The sequence below is a fragment of the Eschscholzia californica genome, unplaced genomic scaffold (genome assembly GCF_041429995.1).
Source record: "Eschscholzia californica isolate CP2 unplaced genomic scaffold, dmEscCali1.0.p SCAF_5, whole genome shotgun sequence".
NCBI lineage: Eukaryota > Viridiplantae > Streptophyta > Magnoliopsida > Ranunculales > Papaveraceae > Eschscholzia > Eschscholzia californica.
The window spans coordinates 50,696,841-50,713,525 of record NW_028238472.1 but is presented as its reverse complement, the minus strand read 5'-3'; the positions used below and the strand labels follow the sequence as shown (position 1 = coordinate 50,713,525).

General features: G+C 37.1%; 3 protein-coding genes and 1 non-coding gene across 14 annotated transcripts; 1 reads left to right on the top strand and 3 right to left on the bottom strand.

Moving 5' to 3' along the window:
* Positions 1–624: 624 nt before the first annotated feature.
* On the bottom strand, positions 625–2,805 carry LOC147540290 (small ribosomal subunit protein uS5x-like). Its single transcript, XM_086639844.1, has 2 exons — positions 1,989–2,805; positions 625–991 (listed from the first exon to the last, which is right to left on the bottom strand). The coding sequence occupies exons 1-2, from the start codon at positions 2,658–2,660 to the stop codon at positions 833–835; spliced, it is 831 nt and encodes a 276-aa protein (XP_086495970.1). The 5' UTR covers positions 2,661–2,805; the 3' UTR covers positions 625–832.
* LOC147540291 (small nucleolar RNA R64/Z200 family) lies at positions 1,146–1,242 on the bottom strand. Its single transcript, XR_015226856.1, has one exon. It is a non-coding gene; the product is annotated as a small nucleolar RNA R64/Z200 family (small nucleolar RNA).
* A 2,708-nt stretch (positions 2,806–5,513) lies between the features above and the next one.
* Positions 5,514–12,567, top strand: TOPII (topoisomerase II). 11 transcript variants are annotated; one of them, XM_086642206.1, is made up of 20 exons: positions 5,643–6,411; positions 6,864–7,156; positions 7,235–7,301; positions 7,390–7,660; positions 7,763–7,962; positions 8,046–8,255; positions 8,345–8,458; positions 8,571–8,678; positions 8,797–8,961; positions 9,053–9,394; positions 9,484–9,617; positions 9,779–10,136; positions 10,227–10,413; positions 10,493–10,542; positions 10,634–11,065; positions 11,152–11,332; positions 11,437–11,504; positions 11,594–11,696; positions 11,799–12,371; positions 12,423–12,567. In XM_086642206.1, the coding sequence occupies exons 1-19, from the start codon at positions 5,848–5,850 to the stop codon at positions 12,353–12,355; spliced, it is 4,404 nt and encodes a 1,467-aa protein (XP_086498332.1). In that variant the 5' UTR covers positions 5,643–5,847; the 3' UTR covers positions 12,356–12,371; positions 12,423–12,567. The 11 variants fall into 11 exon arrangements, with proteins under 11 accessions (XP_086498331.1, XP_086498326.1, XP_086498332.1 ...); XM_086642202.1 differs by having other exon boundaries at positions 5,728–6,411; positions 11,591–11,696; XM_086642203.1 differs by having other exon boundaries at positions 5,728–6,411; positions 11,434–11,504.
* An 816-nt stretch (positions 12,568–13,383) lies between these two features.
* LOC147540288 (uncharacterized) lies at positions 13,384–15,368 on the bottom strand. The gene is made up of 3 exons (XM_086642195.1): positions 15,239–15,368; positions 13,844–13,951; positions 13,384–13,746 (listed from the first exon to the last, which is right to left on the bottom strand). Exons 2-3 carry the CDS (start codon positions 13,935–13,937, stop codon positions 13,601–13,603), a joined length of 240 nt encoding a protein of 79 aa, XP_086498321.1. The 5' UTR covers positions 13,938–13,951; positions 15,239–15,368; the 3' UTR covers positions 13,384–13,600.
* Positions 15,369–16,685: the final 1,317 nt, after the last annotated feature.

Below are 16,685 nucleotides of genomic sequence, written 5' to 3'. Positions count from 1 at the left end.
TAAAAATGATGTTTAACATTATCTATTAGTTTGAGGGAGTATTAACAATTACACAGTTACTTCTGGGGGTAAATTGAATAATTTTTTGGCTATAACACCCATAAGATAACATTCTTACTGATAATAATTAACAAAACAGTATGTTAGTTTGAGAACGTATCGTCAATTACACAATTATATTAGAGGTGTTACTAAGATAAAATCAATTTAGGCAGTTAACTCAAGGCATAAATCATTCAAATAGATTTAAGACCATGGAAAACATAACATACAAATCAAGAAAGATCTAAGAGAAATGAAGATGAAAAAGACGAAGAAATGGATATGTTTCTAGTATTAGTTTCTCCGGTTTTTTGCTAGACTTCTACTATGTTGGTCGAAATTTCCATCATGTCGGTGGAAATTTCGATCATGTCGGTGGAAACTATGCAGGAAATAGTTGTAAGTGTTATTTCGTGCACCTAATCTCATTTTAAGAAACGTTTCGCGAAATTTCGGTGAAATTTCAGGAAGTTTCATTCCTTGGTTTGGTATGCAGGCACGTAGCCAAGCACCACAAAAGAAACTATAAACACAGTAGGTGGTTGGTCTTCAAAAAATTTCATACTAATTATGACCAAAATATTCTCAAAACTTAGAAACTAAGATTTAAACCAAAATTGTCGATACAAAGATTAAAATTTGTTCATCAACATAACCAAGATATATTATAGTTGTCCAGGCTTAGGTTTCAACTACATATTCTAATAACCAAAACCAAAGAAATAAACAGAAAACAAGAAGCAATAGTAGTTCAAACTCCAGTTTAAATGCTTGAGATCTCTCATCTAAATTATGCCTCTACTTTCTCAACATCCTCGAGAATGAGAGCTTTAGTGGGTTTCGCCAATAGATCGGTGAACTCCTGGAATGGAGATCTTGTGTAACGAGTTTCTCTCCAGAAATCGGGTGTCAAGAATCCGTAGGTCTTCTGGAGACAATCGAAAGTAGCCTGCAGATTCAAGCACATACACATCATAAGTTACCGGAATTTTCACTATAGAACCTCGACAACACTTGTTCAAAAATGTAGACCGAACATCAAGGGATAGGTGGTTAAATGGCAAAAAACAAAAGATCAAAATCCACTTGACTACATCATCTATTCATCGCTCAGAGATTAGAAATGTCAGTCTCATTGATTTCAAGAGAAATTTCTGAAATCCGACATGTGAAGACTTTGATGATTCATCAACGCCAAAAGTACTTTTAACCACAGGAATGACTACATATCTATGGCTAAGCAACCATTGGACCAAATATGATTCTAACTTGAAGAGACAAAAAAGCGGGTAATTTTCCAAATGCTACCAGAGAAAATATCAGATGTTCTTCTAATTAAACAATTCTATTCTATTAATTATAGAAGTGGGATGCACATTACAACAAGAAGCAACGCAAATATCTATTTGACGATGCACTGAACAAAATGCTTGTCATGATAGCGTAAAGTGCCTGTATTAGGGCTTGTTTAACATTCAAGTAGCTAATACTGGTAAGAAGCTAATACCCGTTTCTCAAATTTGAAAGCCTACCAAGTGTGTAGGTTTTGAAATGTTAAACAATTTGATTACTTAATCTAAGAGTCAAATACTAGAACTACAAGCAATTCTAATATCAATTGTATGATTGTCAAAATAAAACAAAATGCTTGTCGGAATAGCATATATTGCCGACATTAGGCATATAATCATCAACATACAGACAATGCAAAGCACCTAATGCCCATGACTCTAATGAACAACAAGAACAATAAAACGTTATGAAAGTTCGAGAAATCGACAAACACGAGTGATTACTGCATACAATTTAAAGCTAATTGAAACCCTATATCTTAACTATAATACCAACAAATCATTAAATAAAAAATCAATTAACAGACATTAGAACAATCAAATTAAATAAGTTGCTAATTGGAATAAAAATGCAAGCTTTAAGAAGAAACAAACCTTGACGAAGTTGCCTAGGGTTTTAGTAGATCCACGAGAAGAGGTAAAGACATCATCGATACCAGCGAATTGCAAGACCTTCTTAGGAACTCTAGCAGCAACAATACCAGCTCCACGAGGAGCAGGAACCATACGAACAGTAACCGATCCACACTTTCCGGTAACCTTACAGGGAACTGTATGAGGCTTTCCGATCTTGTTACCCCAATAACCTCTCCTAATCGGAATCACAGAGAGCTTAGCAAGAATGATAGCACCTCGAATGGCAGTCGCAACTTCTTTACTACATTTCACTCCTAATCCGACATGACCATTGTTATCACCGACGACGACGAAAGCTTTAAACCTAGTTCTCTGACCGGCACGAGTTTGCTTCTGAACCGGCATGATCTTCATCACTTCATCTTTCAGTTGTGGACCTAATAGAGTATCAATGATTTGATGTTCTTTCACTGCTAGAGAGTGAAGATAGATCTGTTCCAAGCTTCTGATTTTGCCTTCCTTAACGAGACGTCCGAGTTTTGTGACCGGAACCCATTTCTCTTCTTCTTCTCGGCGGCCACCACCACGACGTCCACCTCGACGGTCTCCACGACCTCTGTCGCCTCTACCACCGCCGCGACCTCCGAATCCACGGCCAAAACCTCCCCGATCTCCACCTCTTTCAGCCATGATTTAAGCTTTCTCTCTCTCACACTTTTTCTCTCTAGGATTGGGGAATTTACAGAGAGGTAATGGGAGAAATTAGGGTTTTGAAATGATGTTATATAGGAAGGTGTTGAAACCCTAGTGGTCGGAATAGTTTCGATAAAACTGCGAAATGAGGCCCAGTTTGCAAAAATGGCCTTCATAGAGTCCATTAAGCTAAACGGGCTTAGCCCGAGCTAAGTTTCAAAGATCAGAACGACCTTGGCCCAATTATTTGGGTAAGAAACCGACTGGCGGGTCCCCATAGGTATTAGCTACATCAGCAGGTTCGAGACACAGACTCATACTCTTTCAAAAGTATAATCATCTCCCAGAAGAACTATTTAATATAAGTGGTAGAATACTAGAAAGGGAGCGGCTAAGAGCACCCGTTCAAACAGTTGTAGGCCCCTAGATTACTCACAAATTGTGAGAGGTCCCATGTGTAATGTGGGGGTCTACAACACTTTGAATGGGTGCTATTAGCCCCTCCCTACTAGAAAGCCTTGTACCTAGTAGTAGCCATGCAGATTTGGGTATATCCAAGTAAGGTTTTGAGTAGTGAAGAGCACCACCAACTCGAGCATCCTTACTGGTTAGTCTGACCATAGCAAAACAAGTATCCTATAATAACAACACAATATGGTGTCCACCGCCTTTTGGTGTAGTGGTCGGATACCCACTCCGCAATATGGAGATTCCAGGTTCGATCATTTAAATCCAAGATTTATTGAACTTTAGTACAATTAAAGTAAAGGTCTGTGTTTTAGGTTTCTTAAGGTGGACCTTTAAGGGCAGATATATATGAGCTTAAGGTTCTATTTAGACAGTTATAGTGATTATTCTATTCATGAACCTTGATGTATCTTTGTATTATTTCTTTTTGATGTATCAATGTCTTGTAATGATGACTCTTGTAGTCCATTTACAAAAAAAAAAAAAATACGCACTAAATCAACTTTTGGGAAAATCTTACTCTTTGTAGTGTAGATACCTGCTGAAAACGATACATAGACTTTTGCTTGTCTGCATGTTTCTCGTCGTATTGAATACTGTAATAGGCTGGTTTTAACTTCATTTACCGACTCTAGCCCCTTTGTGAGGTGGTTATGTAACATTTTGAGAATATTTATAGGGCTCAACCTTAAAGTTGATTCTCTCATCAAAAAAAAAAAAAACCTTAAAGTTGATTAAAATGTGCATTTTATTCATGAAAATTTATAAAAGCACCTCACATTCTTAGTAAAGGTGCCTCTATACTTCAATCTTTCAAAAATTGCACTTCTGTGGAGCCCCTTTAAAATTACCTTCTGATGAGAATTGGTCTGGCGGTCACATTTGGCATGATAGGTGACTATGGGTGCTCACCACTTCGCATATAATCGGACTCTCCAATTTATATAACAAATGACATTATATAACAAATGACATTGGTTTGGTGTCATGTCATAACTTTAGTATATAATTTCGGTCGTCCAATTTTTTTTTGTAAATCATAACCCTTCTTTTCCTTCTTTTTAATAGAGTCTTTAAAATGTAACAGTGTAAAAATTAGAATAACTACCCACTCCCTATAAACTCTCTAACTATTTTTCTCTCTTTCCTCTTTTCTCCCTTCAAACAACTCAATATAATCTCGGTTATTATTTTAAATATATTTTTTTTATTACTTCAATATATGTATAAGACCACAATATTTGATAATTTTGTATAACATAAATATAGAAATTTCCGTGCTCTACAGCCACGGGCTATACCCTAATGATAATAAAAGTCTTGAAAAATATCAATGGACTTTATAAATCCATAAGAATCTTCGTCCCCTAAATAAAGTGTGGAGCAACTGCGGGTAAGGGCCTCAACTTTACCATCTTTGGACGTTGTTCCCGTTTTAGACTTGAACCATCAAAAGCTTTGAAACTTATAAGTTTTTTTTTTTTTCTTGAAAGTGGACTACGATTTACGTTAGTCATTGCATGACAATCATACATCATCGAGATGTGATAAACACAATATCCGCCTAACTTAAATCACAAGTCAAAGGTCAATGGCCAACCAACTTATTATTTACGCCTTTAATAACTTACATTTAATAATTATAAATTTCACCTCCTCTGAAAATTGAACAACCAACACTTCAAATCCCAACTTATTGTTCTTAAGGATGTCTAACACTCTAGAGGAGCAGCGAGGGTCATATACCTAAATTAAAAAAATATGTTATTGTATAAATAAAATATTAGTCTCGGAAGTTATAAGTCAAATATTGGTCTCACCAGTCAAGAAGTCAGCCATCACCTAGGTGACACGTGTCGAAGTCTCATACACACACAAATAAGTCCTCAATAGAACTTGTCACGTGGTGGACTCGAAAAACTCAAGATATTGTTTAGAAGTCCATTCTGCTACCTGAGTCCTACTCTAACTAGAGAGGCATAATATGAAAATCTGTCACCTAAGTCCTACTCTAACGATTGCGTGGAAAACCAGATAGTGCCAACGATTCGGTTTCCAAATATGTTCAATGATTATATTCCAACGACCATTCAAGTGGCTATCATCAAGCACATGTCTTGCAACTGCAGATCTCACACACTGATCTTCCACAACCATCCAAACATATATAACCCGCACACTAAACTGGCTTGAGTACTTGCATGTCTTTGCAGGTAACCTCTCGCATCTGCGAGTCATTGTTACAACAAAAGGAAAAAAATAAACAAAAAATTACAATCTTATCTTTTTAGAGATATATAAGATACCTTCCTCCTTATTATATAGATTTTGTATTGTAATCAAATTTATGTGAAATATATATTTGAGTTTAATTTGTGAGATGTAATCAAAGTAAATTAGGAATAGGATGTTTGTGTCTGATGAAATGAAAAAAGTGGAAAAAGTTGGATACCAACAAAATAACAACCATTGGATCTAATTCTCCAAATCTTGACCTTCCCATTCAGAATCCCGCCCACATTCAAATTTCAAATTCAAAATAACGTATCAACCGTTGATTAAAAAGACCTTTTTACCCCTTCTCCTACTTAAATACCCATCTTCTACCTTTCTCATTTCCCTCATTTCTCAACTTTCTCTCTCTTCATCATCTCCTTCTTCTTCTCTGATCCAGACACAATCTCTGTGTCTTCTCTCTCTCTTTCTCTCTCTAGCCATGACGAAGCTCCCTTTACAAACAAGCAACAACGCTAATGTCCCCGGATCTAAAACCCTAAATCCAACCGGAAAAACAATCGAAGAAACCTACCAGAAGAAAACCCAGCTTGAACACATCCTTCTAAGACCCGATACCTATGTCGGATCGATCGAAAGACACACACAGAGTCTATGGGTTTACGAAGAAAATCAAATGGTTTATAGACCAATTACTTACGTTCCTGGTCTTTACAAGATCTTTGATGAGATTCTTGTTAACGCTGCTGATAACAAACAGAGAGATCCATCGATGGATACTGTGAAAGTTGATATTGATGTTGAGGGTAACTGTATTAGTGTTTATAATAATGGAGATGGTGTTCCAGTTGAGATGCATCAAGAAGAAGGGGTTTATGTTCCTGAATTGATATTTGGGCATTTGTTAACTAGTAGTAATTATGATGATACTGTTAAGAAAACTACTGGTGGAAGAAATGGGTATGGTGCAAAACTTGCTAATATCTTCTCTACTGAATTTGTGATTCAAACTGCTGATGGAAAGAGGCAAAAGAAGTATAAACAGGTACATTAGGGTTTTTATGTTCTTGTTTCTTGATTTGGTTATTGATTTACTGTCTTGTAGATGTAAATGTTATTGATTCTTGATCTGGGTATCTATCTTGGTCTTGATTCTTGATCCTGCACATTTTTGCCCAATTTCATCTGTACTCATGATAATTAGGGTTTTTTAGGGGGTTGGCCTTTCACCCATATTCATTACTAGTTCATGATCATTACCTTTCACCCATATTCATTACTAGTTCATGATCATTACTTGTTTCAATGAATATGCTATTGTTGATTATTTAGGTCTAGAGTAAACATATTTCTGAGAAGTAGTTGACATTTTGCTCTATTTTGTTAGTTGTTAACATTTCTAAGTCTAGGGTTTCACGAAGAATGTGGTTGAGTTACAGAATTCAGAATTGAGCTATCAAATTGTTTTGGGTTTTGACTTTTTTTCATGATTTGAAGGTTTTTACAAACAACATGGGGACGAAATCCGAACCAAATATAACCAAGTGCAAGGAGAGTGAGAACTGGACTAAAGTTTCATTCAAGCCTGATTTGAGTAAATTCAATATGACCCATCTTGAAGAAGATGTAGTTGCTTTAATGAAAAAGCGAGTTATAGACATAGCTGGATGCCTTGGCAAGACTGTCAAGGTTGAATTGAACGGGCAACGTGTTCCTGTGAAATCATTTCTTGATTATGTCAATCTTTATATTCAATCTGCCTCCAAAAACAAACCAGAATCTCTTCCAAGGTTCGCCTCTACAAGTTTCGTGTTGAAATTCGATTACCCTTATTTGAATGCCTATTGAGTTTTCATTTACGTGAACAGGATCACTGAGAAGGTTAATGATAGGTGGGAGATTTGTGTTAGTCTAAGTGAAGGACAATTTCAACAGGTATATAGAAATGATTCAATCCATTTACTTTACCCTGATTTTTTTTAATCTAAACATTGTTTTAATTATTGTTGGATTGATAAACCAGGTAAGTTTTGTGAATGGAATAGCCACCATTAAAGGTGGAACCCATGTCGACTATGTTACGAATCAGATAACCAACAACATAATGACTATTGTGAATAAGAAGAACAAAAATGCGAATATGAAAGCGCATACAGTGAAGAACCATTTGTGGGTATTTGTCAATGCTCTCATTGACAACCCGGCATTCGATTCTCAGACTAAAGAGACATTGACTACTCGCCAAGCTAGTTTTGGAACAAAATGTGAACTCTCACAAGACTTCCTTAAAAAGGGTTAGTTTGTTTTTTCTCGCCGATTCAGTCAATTTACTATGTTTTAAAGTTATGCTGTTTAGTGTTTACAGTGTTAACTTAATCTTATTCTGTATGTTGCAGTGGCAAAATCTGGGGTAGTAGAGAGTCTTCTCTCATGGGCGGATTTCAAGGCTAGTAAAGATCTTAAGAAAACTGATGGAGCAAAACGACAGCGGATAACAGGAATCACGAAGCTTGAAGATGCCAATGATGCAGGAGGAAGAAACTCTGATAAATGCACGTTGATATTAACTGAAGGAGATTCAGCTAAGGCTCTTGCAGTAAGTATAGATATCCTATTTTTATATATAGCGGCTATCAATTAGACGCATAGATTGTACTCCTACTTACCGTGGTTTTGCAGATGGCCGGAATTTCTGTCGTGGGTCGTAACTACTATGGTGTGTTTCCTTTGAGGGGTAAACTGCTCAATGTGAGGGAAGCAAGCCATAAGCAAATTATGGACAATGTTGAGATCCAGAGCATCAAGCAGATTCTGGGATTACAGCACGGAAAGGAGTACGATAGTGTCAAGTCTCTAAGATATGGCCATTTGATGATAATGACCGATCAGGTTCGACCTTCTTTTGTTAAACTCTTAGTAAATACTTGTTTGCAGAAATAAATAACAATTGAGATTTAAGGTTTTTTGTTTTTGTTCAGGATCATGATGGTTCTCATATCAAGGGTTTGCTCATTAACTTCATCCACTCTTTCTGGCCATCATTGCTTAAAGTTCCGTCCTTTTTAATTGAATTCATTACCCCAATTGTTAAGGTTTGTTTTTCACATCTCATTTATTTCAACTATGAAAGGCTGGAATAAAAATATTCCAAATCTTGAATTGACATAGTAGCTTAAAGTCTAATTTTTGTATATCAATGTGTAGGCAACTCATAGAAATGGTAAGGTCATGGCCTTCTATTCCATGCCAGAGTATGAATCATGGAAGGAAAGCTTGGGAAATGCTACTGGCTGGTCCATCAAATACTATAAGGTTTTCTATTTTCTAACAAGGAATTTATCTCGAATACTCTTAATGAATCTACGAATTTGTTCTCATCTTTGTTTGGCATTAAATCATCACTGGAGTAATTTTTTGTTGCTTGTTACAGGGGTTGGGAACTAGCACATCGAAGGAAGGGAAGGAGTACTTCCAAGATCTTGCGAAACACAGGAAAGATTTCTTATGGGTGGACGAACAAGACGGTGAAGCAATTGATATGGCATTTAGCAAGAAAAAGATAGAAGCAAGGAAGAACTGGCTTCGACAATTTGAGGTTGGAATCATAAAAACGCCGTATTTCACTTTTTTATTTTCACAGTTAAGAACTTCTTTCTGAAATGGTTTCATGTGAACTCTTATTGCAGCCTGGCACCTACCTCGATCAGAAGGAGAAGTTAATCAAGTATAGTGACTTTGTTAACAAAGAGCTTATACAGTTTTCAATGGCGGATCTACAACGTTCCATCCCTTCCATGGTCGATGGTCTAAAACCAGGGCAAAGGAAGATTCTTTTCTGTTCCTTCAAGCGTAACTTTGTTAAAGAAGCAAAGGTTGCACAATTTTCGGGTTACGTTTCAGAGCACTCAGCCTACCATCATGGTGAACAGAGTCTTGCCAGTACCATCATTGGCATGGCACAGGATTATGTGGGAAGCAACAACATCAACCTTTTGCAACCAAATGGTCAATTTGGTACCCGACACCAGGTGAAAAGCATCTCCTTTAGATTTCCTACTTCCGGGCTTAACCTCTTCTGATGTTTCTAAATATAAGTTCTGCTTTCTTCTTCACTCAGGGAGGTAAAGATCATGCAAGTGCGAGGTATATTTATACCCGTCTCTCTCCAATCACACGATTTCTATTCCCCAAAGATGATGATATCCTTCTTGACTACTTGAACGAAGATGGGCAGTCCATTGAACCCACTTGGTAAGGTTTCGTTCTAATGGTTATTACTGTAATATCGTGATTGTTTCCTTTTTGAAATAAAACTAAAGACGCTTTCGATTTTTTTCGGAAAAAGTTTTAATACGGGGTGGATGGTATAACTTGGGTAAAGTTTGTTATAAGTATCTGTATCTATGATGCAGGTATGTGCCAGTTATACCTACAGTTTTAGTGAATGGAAGTGAAGGAATTGGAACCGGGTGGAGCTCATATGTCCCAAATTATAGTCCGAGGGAGATAGTTGCGAATGTGAAGCGATTATTGAACGGAGAAGAAATGGTGCCGATGGATCCATGGTACAAAGGATTCAAGGGATTAATTGAACAAACAGCAACAAAGGAAGGCGGTGCAACCTACACAATCACTGGGATCATAGAGGAAGTAAATGAAACGACACTCAGAATTTCGGAGCTTCCTATTCGTAGGTGGACTCAGGACTACAAAGAGTTCTTGGAATCGATAATGACAGGAAGTGATAAAATCAAGGACCCTTTCATCAAGGTTAGCTCATCACAGTACCTAATTTTGGGTAGAAGGTCAGTCGAAGATGAGTTTTGTGTGATTCTCATAAACAAAATCTATTTGCTGCAGGATTATAGGGAGCACAACGATGACACGACTGTACATTTTGAAGTTATTTTGTCGGAGGAGAATATGATGATGGCCAAGCAAGAAGGTCTCACGAAGAAGTTTAAGCTTACCACCACAGTCAGCACTGGCAACATGCATCTTTTTGATCCAAACGGAGTGATCAAGAAGTATGACAACCCAGAACAAAGTAAGTAGAGATTTGGTTTTGTTAACCCTTTTCGAACTTCGATTCATGGTTCTAATCAAGCATTTCTTTGTTGATCTAGTTCTTGAGGATTTCTTCCATGTAAGGCTCGCCTTTTATGAGAAGAGAAAGGTATGTGTTTTCTGCTCTCTTTTCTGGATGTTTAAAGGCATCCCTTTTACCCGACGAATGATGTAATTCAAGTTTGTCATTGATTTTGCAGAAAGTACTTTTGGAGAATCTCGAACTGGAGTTGTTAAAATTAGACAACAAAGTTCGTTTCATCCTTGGAGTTGTGAAAGGAGAGATAAAAGTGAGCAACAGGAAGAGAGCTGAACTTTTTCTTGAATTGCATCAAAAAGGTTTCACTCCTTTCCCCAAAAAGTCTAAGAACGTCGAAGCAGTTGTTGCCGGAGCAGCAACTGAAGAGGCCGAAGAAAATGAAGAAAACTCAGAAGTACTAGAAGGTAGAGGTGTACGGGCCAGTGATTACGAGTACCTACTGTCAATGTCGATAGGTACCTTAACACTTGAGAAGGTCCAAGAGCTTTGTTCGGAAAAGCAAAAGCTTGATGGTGAGGTGGATGAACTAAGACGTTCAACACCAAAATCGCTGTGGATGAAAGATCTCGACATCCTAGATAAGCAACTCGACGTATGATTTTCATAAAGAAAAATAAGATCATCTAAATGCTCATTTAGTGTATTACTCCTATCTGATTTTCTTTCTCATTCTTGCAGGAACTAGATGTTAGTGATGCTCAGGCAGAAGAAGCGAGAAAGAAGATGAAAAACAGAGTGATGAAAGAAGCTGGTATGAAGGATTCAAAACCAGCTGCAAAAAACCCTCGAAAAAATCCGACGAAAAAAGCCACTAACCCAGCAGCTGTTTCTGCACCAGGCAGTTCAACAATGGAGATTGGTAAGCTTATTTGCTTTGCTTTTACTTGTTTTCCTTGGTTTGATTATATAAATCTAGTACGTACGTTAACTCATTGTTTCTGCATTGAAATTTTGTTGCAGCAGTAGATAATGTTCCTCCTGAAGTGACAAAGCCGAAAGGTAGAGCTCCAAGAAAAGCTCCTGCTAAGAAGGTGAGTTTTGAGTTATAACAGAAGCTCTAATCGATAATTTATTGACCGAGTCTCAACTAACGGCAATGTTGATATATTATTGTTAGCAGGGAAAACCAGCTTTAGTTGACAGTGATGAAGAAGATGAAATAATGAACCTAAAAGATCGTTTGGCTGCATACAATCTTGATTCTTCTCCAGAGCAATCAAAGGGTAAATACATACCCCCTTGCTCGCGTTAGTCTTGAATATATTTTACCATCATCACTTTCCTGTTCTGACTCGGAGCTTAATTTTCTTTCGTTTATTTTGTAGATATGGAAACTGAATCGAACAATATACAACCAAAGAAGCAACCAAGCAAACGAGCTGCCGCTGCAAAAAAGAAGACTGTCATGGAGATTTCTGACAATGATGAGGAAACCATCAATGATGATATTGATGAAGCATTCGAACCAGAAGTAGTACCTGCTGGAAAGAAAGGAGGAACGAGAGGACAAGCAACAAAGCCTGCTGCAACCGCGAAAACAAAGGTAGCAGGGAAGAGAGGACCGGCGAAGAAGCAAATGACTCAGAGTCTGATAACCGATGTCTTGAAACCTGCTGAAAATGTTGGGATTTCACCAGAGAAGAAAGTAAGAAAAGTGAGAGACTCCCCATTCAATAAGAAGAGTGGGTCGATACTGGGTAGGATCGGAAAGGAGGACAATGAGGAGACAGTGGGTGGTTCTTCTTCGAGTGAGGCGGTAATGGCGGTAAAAGCAAGGCCACAGAGGGGGAATAGGAAAGCGGCCAAGTATGTCCTAACTGATTCAGAGAGTGATGCAGCTGATGATTCAGATTTTGATGTAGTAGAAGGTTTGAGCGATTGAGAGAAGACTTGAGCAAGTAGTTTCAAAATCTTGATGAAACTCTTATGGTTTTAGTTTTTTCAACAAGGATAATTGTAATTGGTGTTTCAGATTGTAGTTAGCAGCATGAGTCTTAAGTAGTTGTAGTATGATGGATCCATTTACATGTTCAAACTTCAAGGTTTTCATATGAAACCCTTTTTATGAATTCATTTACATATTCAAACTTCAAAGTTCTTAAGAGTTCTTGAAAAGATAAGCCAAATGGGAAGACCAACCGGTTTGGTACATGTTTAAAAGGGCCGATATGTTTTGAGGTATCATTGTCCTAAAGCTCTTAAACAGCCCCTGGTATCAGTGTCCTAAAGCTCTTAAACAGCCCCGCGTACTGATGAGATGATAGACCGAATGAATGGCTTACAAAACTAAACGCCCATTGACTTTTTTTTCTCATCTATGTGAAAGCTCAATTTAACATCACAAAGCGCAAATCTACTCCACGAGTACTACGTAGGATAGTAGGTGAAAAACCACGAGACTTGTATTCTATGAACTAATTGCAAAAGGTCGATGTTTTGAACAAAAAAGAAATCCTGAGCTTTCACAATTTTTAGGTGGAAAAAACTTTCATTTCCCCCAAATCCCTCGTCTCCACATCATTAGGGTAGCTGACAGATTTCCATCTCAAACAATCCTTCAAAAAATCTGTCTTCGGATTGCTCCTCTCCCCCCATCAGTTCTCCCTCCTCTCTCTCTACTCCATCTCTCTATCTGTTTCGACAAAGGACCAGACACAGAGAGCTTCAGAAAGAGGTGGACAGAAGTGGTCTCAGAAGTGGTGGGACGAGAGAAAGATCTAATTTATTTTTGAGAAGTCAAAGGCAATGTTTTATACCCCGGAAACCAAAGTATCTCCTTCCACCCAATGCTTTATACCCCGGAAAACTTTTTTGTGTCCCTAAATCTGTGACCTTGCAAAACCATCAAGCTAAGAAACAATGTTGGCATCAGACATGGAAATCTACAGATAAAGTTGACCATATAATCGATTGAAAACTAATGCGTAAATTCAATATTATTCAGTTCCCAAATCAGGTTTATCTGAACATTATTTACCATGATGCGAGAGAAATCCTCTCATATACCACCAATGCCAAAAAGAACATCAAAAAAAAAAAATCACACCCATCAAGAACTAAAAAGTTCCAGTCTCGGGGGAAAAAATTGATTATTAGTACTAATGACCAGAACTAAAGAAAACTTTCATTAATCAGATTGGGTCTTGACGATGAAATTCTGGCGACTGATAGGGTTCATCACAACTGGTGGACCTGCTGTACGAGGCCATGCTTGAAACTTCTTATCGGTTTCTTCCCACCATTCCTTATTCGATACAGTTGATGGAGTGGTACCTGTTTTTTCAGCTTCAAAATTAGTACAAGTCTTTGGCATTCTTCTTCATTAATCTAGTGTATATAAACTATATTGTGAAATTTATTTATTTCTTACCGCCAAATAGCTTCTTGTCGGATATCACATAATCCAATGAGAAAGCAAGTACTGTGGTTGCTACTAGAGAACCAATGATTTTGGCTCCTGACATGTTTCTTTTCTTACCTGTGGAAATCAACAGAAATTTCAGTGAGAAGAAAGTGCATAAGGAAAATTCGAATGTCATTATCATGCTTTGATATAAAAAAGAAACCCTATATAACTCGTAAAGATACTCGTTACAGCTTGAATATCATCACATGGCTATTATCTACAGAAAGGGAAAATAAGCTCAGAACTTGTTTTGTCGTCAACAAGATTACGTCTACTATAAGGGAAATAAAGATATTTGCCCGGAAATACATGAAAGAATGTCGAAATTAGAAACTATATAATTAGATATCTACTAACCAAAGATAAATAAGAATTACTGCTCAAAAGTTTCTAGAAAAACAGTTATACGAAGACATCACTTACAGTCTTACCTATACGAATTTTTAATCGATGTTCATGGGAAACTATTGAACTTTTCTTTTCTCTTATTGTCAAATTATGAGCACAAAACATTTTCTGTCATCCCAAATTTTTTTTTCGGCCTACTCGTTGTACCCATAAAAATGCTCATTTATGCAAAAACAAGCTTTGTTAAAATTTGTGGTCATCCAACTGAAAACCAATTGGTAATGAGTGAAGAGGAACAAGACGTTACATCCATGGTCACTAAATCACCCTTCTACCATGTGGAACTCTTCTCCCACGACACACACCCACTCATGTGTGGTGTTCTTTGAGCCGAACCTAACACATGCTTTTTTCTTTTCAGGCGACGTCAAGCACGTGTGATTTATAGCCTATCATGTATCGGCCTAACTTTGATACCATGTTAAATTTGTGGTCATCCAACTCAAAACAATTGACAATGAGCAGAGATGACCTAGACATTATATTCATGGTTACTAAACCACCCTTCTCCCATCATGTGGGACTATTCTCACATTCTCCATCCTAGAACTTATCTTTATGTATTTGATATTCAAACGAATCAACACAATAACACATAGAGATCTACCAATCCTCAAGGAAATGCACTTGTGAAACAAATTAATCAGCTACTAATTCAACTTGACACCGAAAGACAAAATTAATTAACCGAAAGAGTGATTAAGGACAAAATTCTAAATTACTTTGTTACAGATTTATTTTATTGAGCAGAGATAAAAAAAACCCTAAAATGATTTTGAGGGTAGATCATAAAACTACACATCAAATGGCAAACAAACAATTACTTCACGGATCTGTTTATACGGAATGATTAACAAAACCCTAGATCTGAATCAATTTATCAATCAATAAAGTGAACAATCATTCCAGATTCTAAAATTGTTGTAAAAGAAGAAGAAGAAGAAAACATACCTTGAAATTTAGAGAAACCCTAATCGATGATTGAATTTTTAGAGACAGAGAGAAGAACGAAATTATAAAACACGCCTGGTCTCGCTCCTTTAGATTGGGAGAGGGTGCTTTTATAACAATTAAGGTTTGGCCTTTACCATTTTGGCCTTTGGAATTTGGATTTATAATAGGGGTTAATTCCTATATGGCCCCCTACTTTGTGACCAGCTTCCTTTATGGCCCCCAAATTTCTGTAAATTCAAATATGGCCCCCTATTTTCATGGAAATGTCATAACTACCCTTCCCATTAATATATTTTCAAAATAAAATTAAAAACAAAAACCTAAATTCCACCTCACTTCCCTCTCCACCATTCATCTCTCTCCACGTTACCTCTCTCTCCAACTCACCTCTCTCTCTCTCCAACTCACCTCTCTCTCTCTCCAAGTCAGCACTCTTCCGCCCGGCGACCTTCAAACTTAAAAAAAAAAAAAAAAAATTTTTTTTTTTTCACTCACCTCCGGTCTGTTCTTCAACAGACCAGATTCCGGCGAAGGGAAACCCCCTTCGCCGGAATTTTTAGAGAGAGAGAGAGATGAGTGAAATTTTTTTTTTTTTTTTAAGTTTGAAGGTCGCCGGCCGGGAAATTTTCCGGCCGGCGACCTTCATGATAGTGCTGACTTGGAGAGAGAGAGAGAGGTGAGTGAAATTTTTTTTTTTTTTTTTAAGTTTGAAGGTCGCAGGCCAGAAAATTTTCCGACCGGCGACCTTCATGAGAGTGCTGACTTGGAGAGAGAGAGAGGTGAGTTGGAGAGAGAGGTGACGTGGAGAGAGATGAGTGGTGGAGAGGGAAGTGAGGTGGAATTTAGATTTTTGTTTTTAATTTTATTTTGAAAATATATTAATGGGAAGGGTAGTTATGACATTTCCATGAAAATAGGGGGTCATATTTAAATTTACAGAAATTTGAGGGTCATAAAGGAAGCTGGTCACAAAATAGGGAGCCATATAGGAATTAACTCTTATAATAATGACATTATTTCCAAAATCTTTGCCAAAGGGTCTAGGTCAAAAACTCTCATATTGTTTATGATCACCAGGTCATCTAAGGTCCTAAAAGTCATATAAAGACTTTGAAGGTCGTGTTCTATGGACTTAAAACTCATTATTTATGATCACAAGATAGTACATATTTTCATGAGTTGATGTCTTGTATTTCTGAACAAAGAAAAAGAGAATAGTGTGGTGTGATGTCTCATTTGGAAATATGACATTAGACATGATTTTACGTCCAATGATGAACCCGTGACAAAAATGTAAGTGACATTAGTTTGTTGAATCATGTCATATATCATGATTTGACCTATTACGAAAATTTGATATAATATATAATGTGGTTGGGTGAATTTTCTACCTTAACTAATTCCATGTAACTTTGATGGCCAACCCAAAAAACTAGCTCTCATT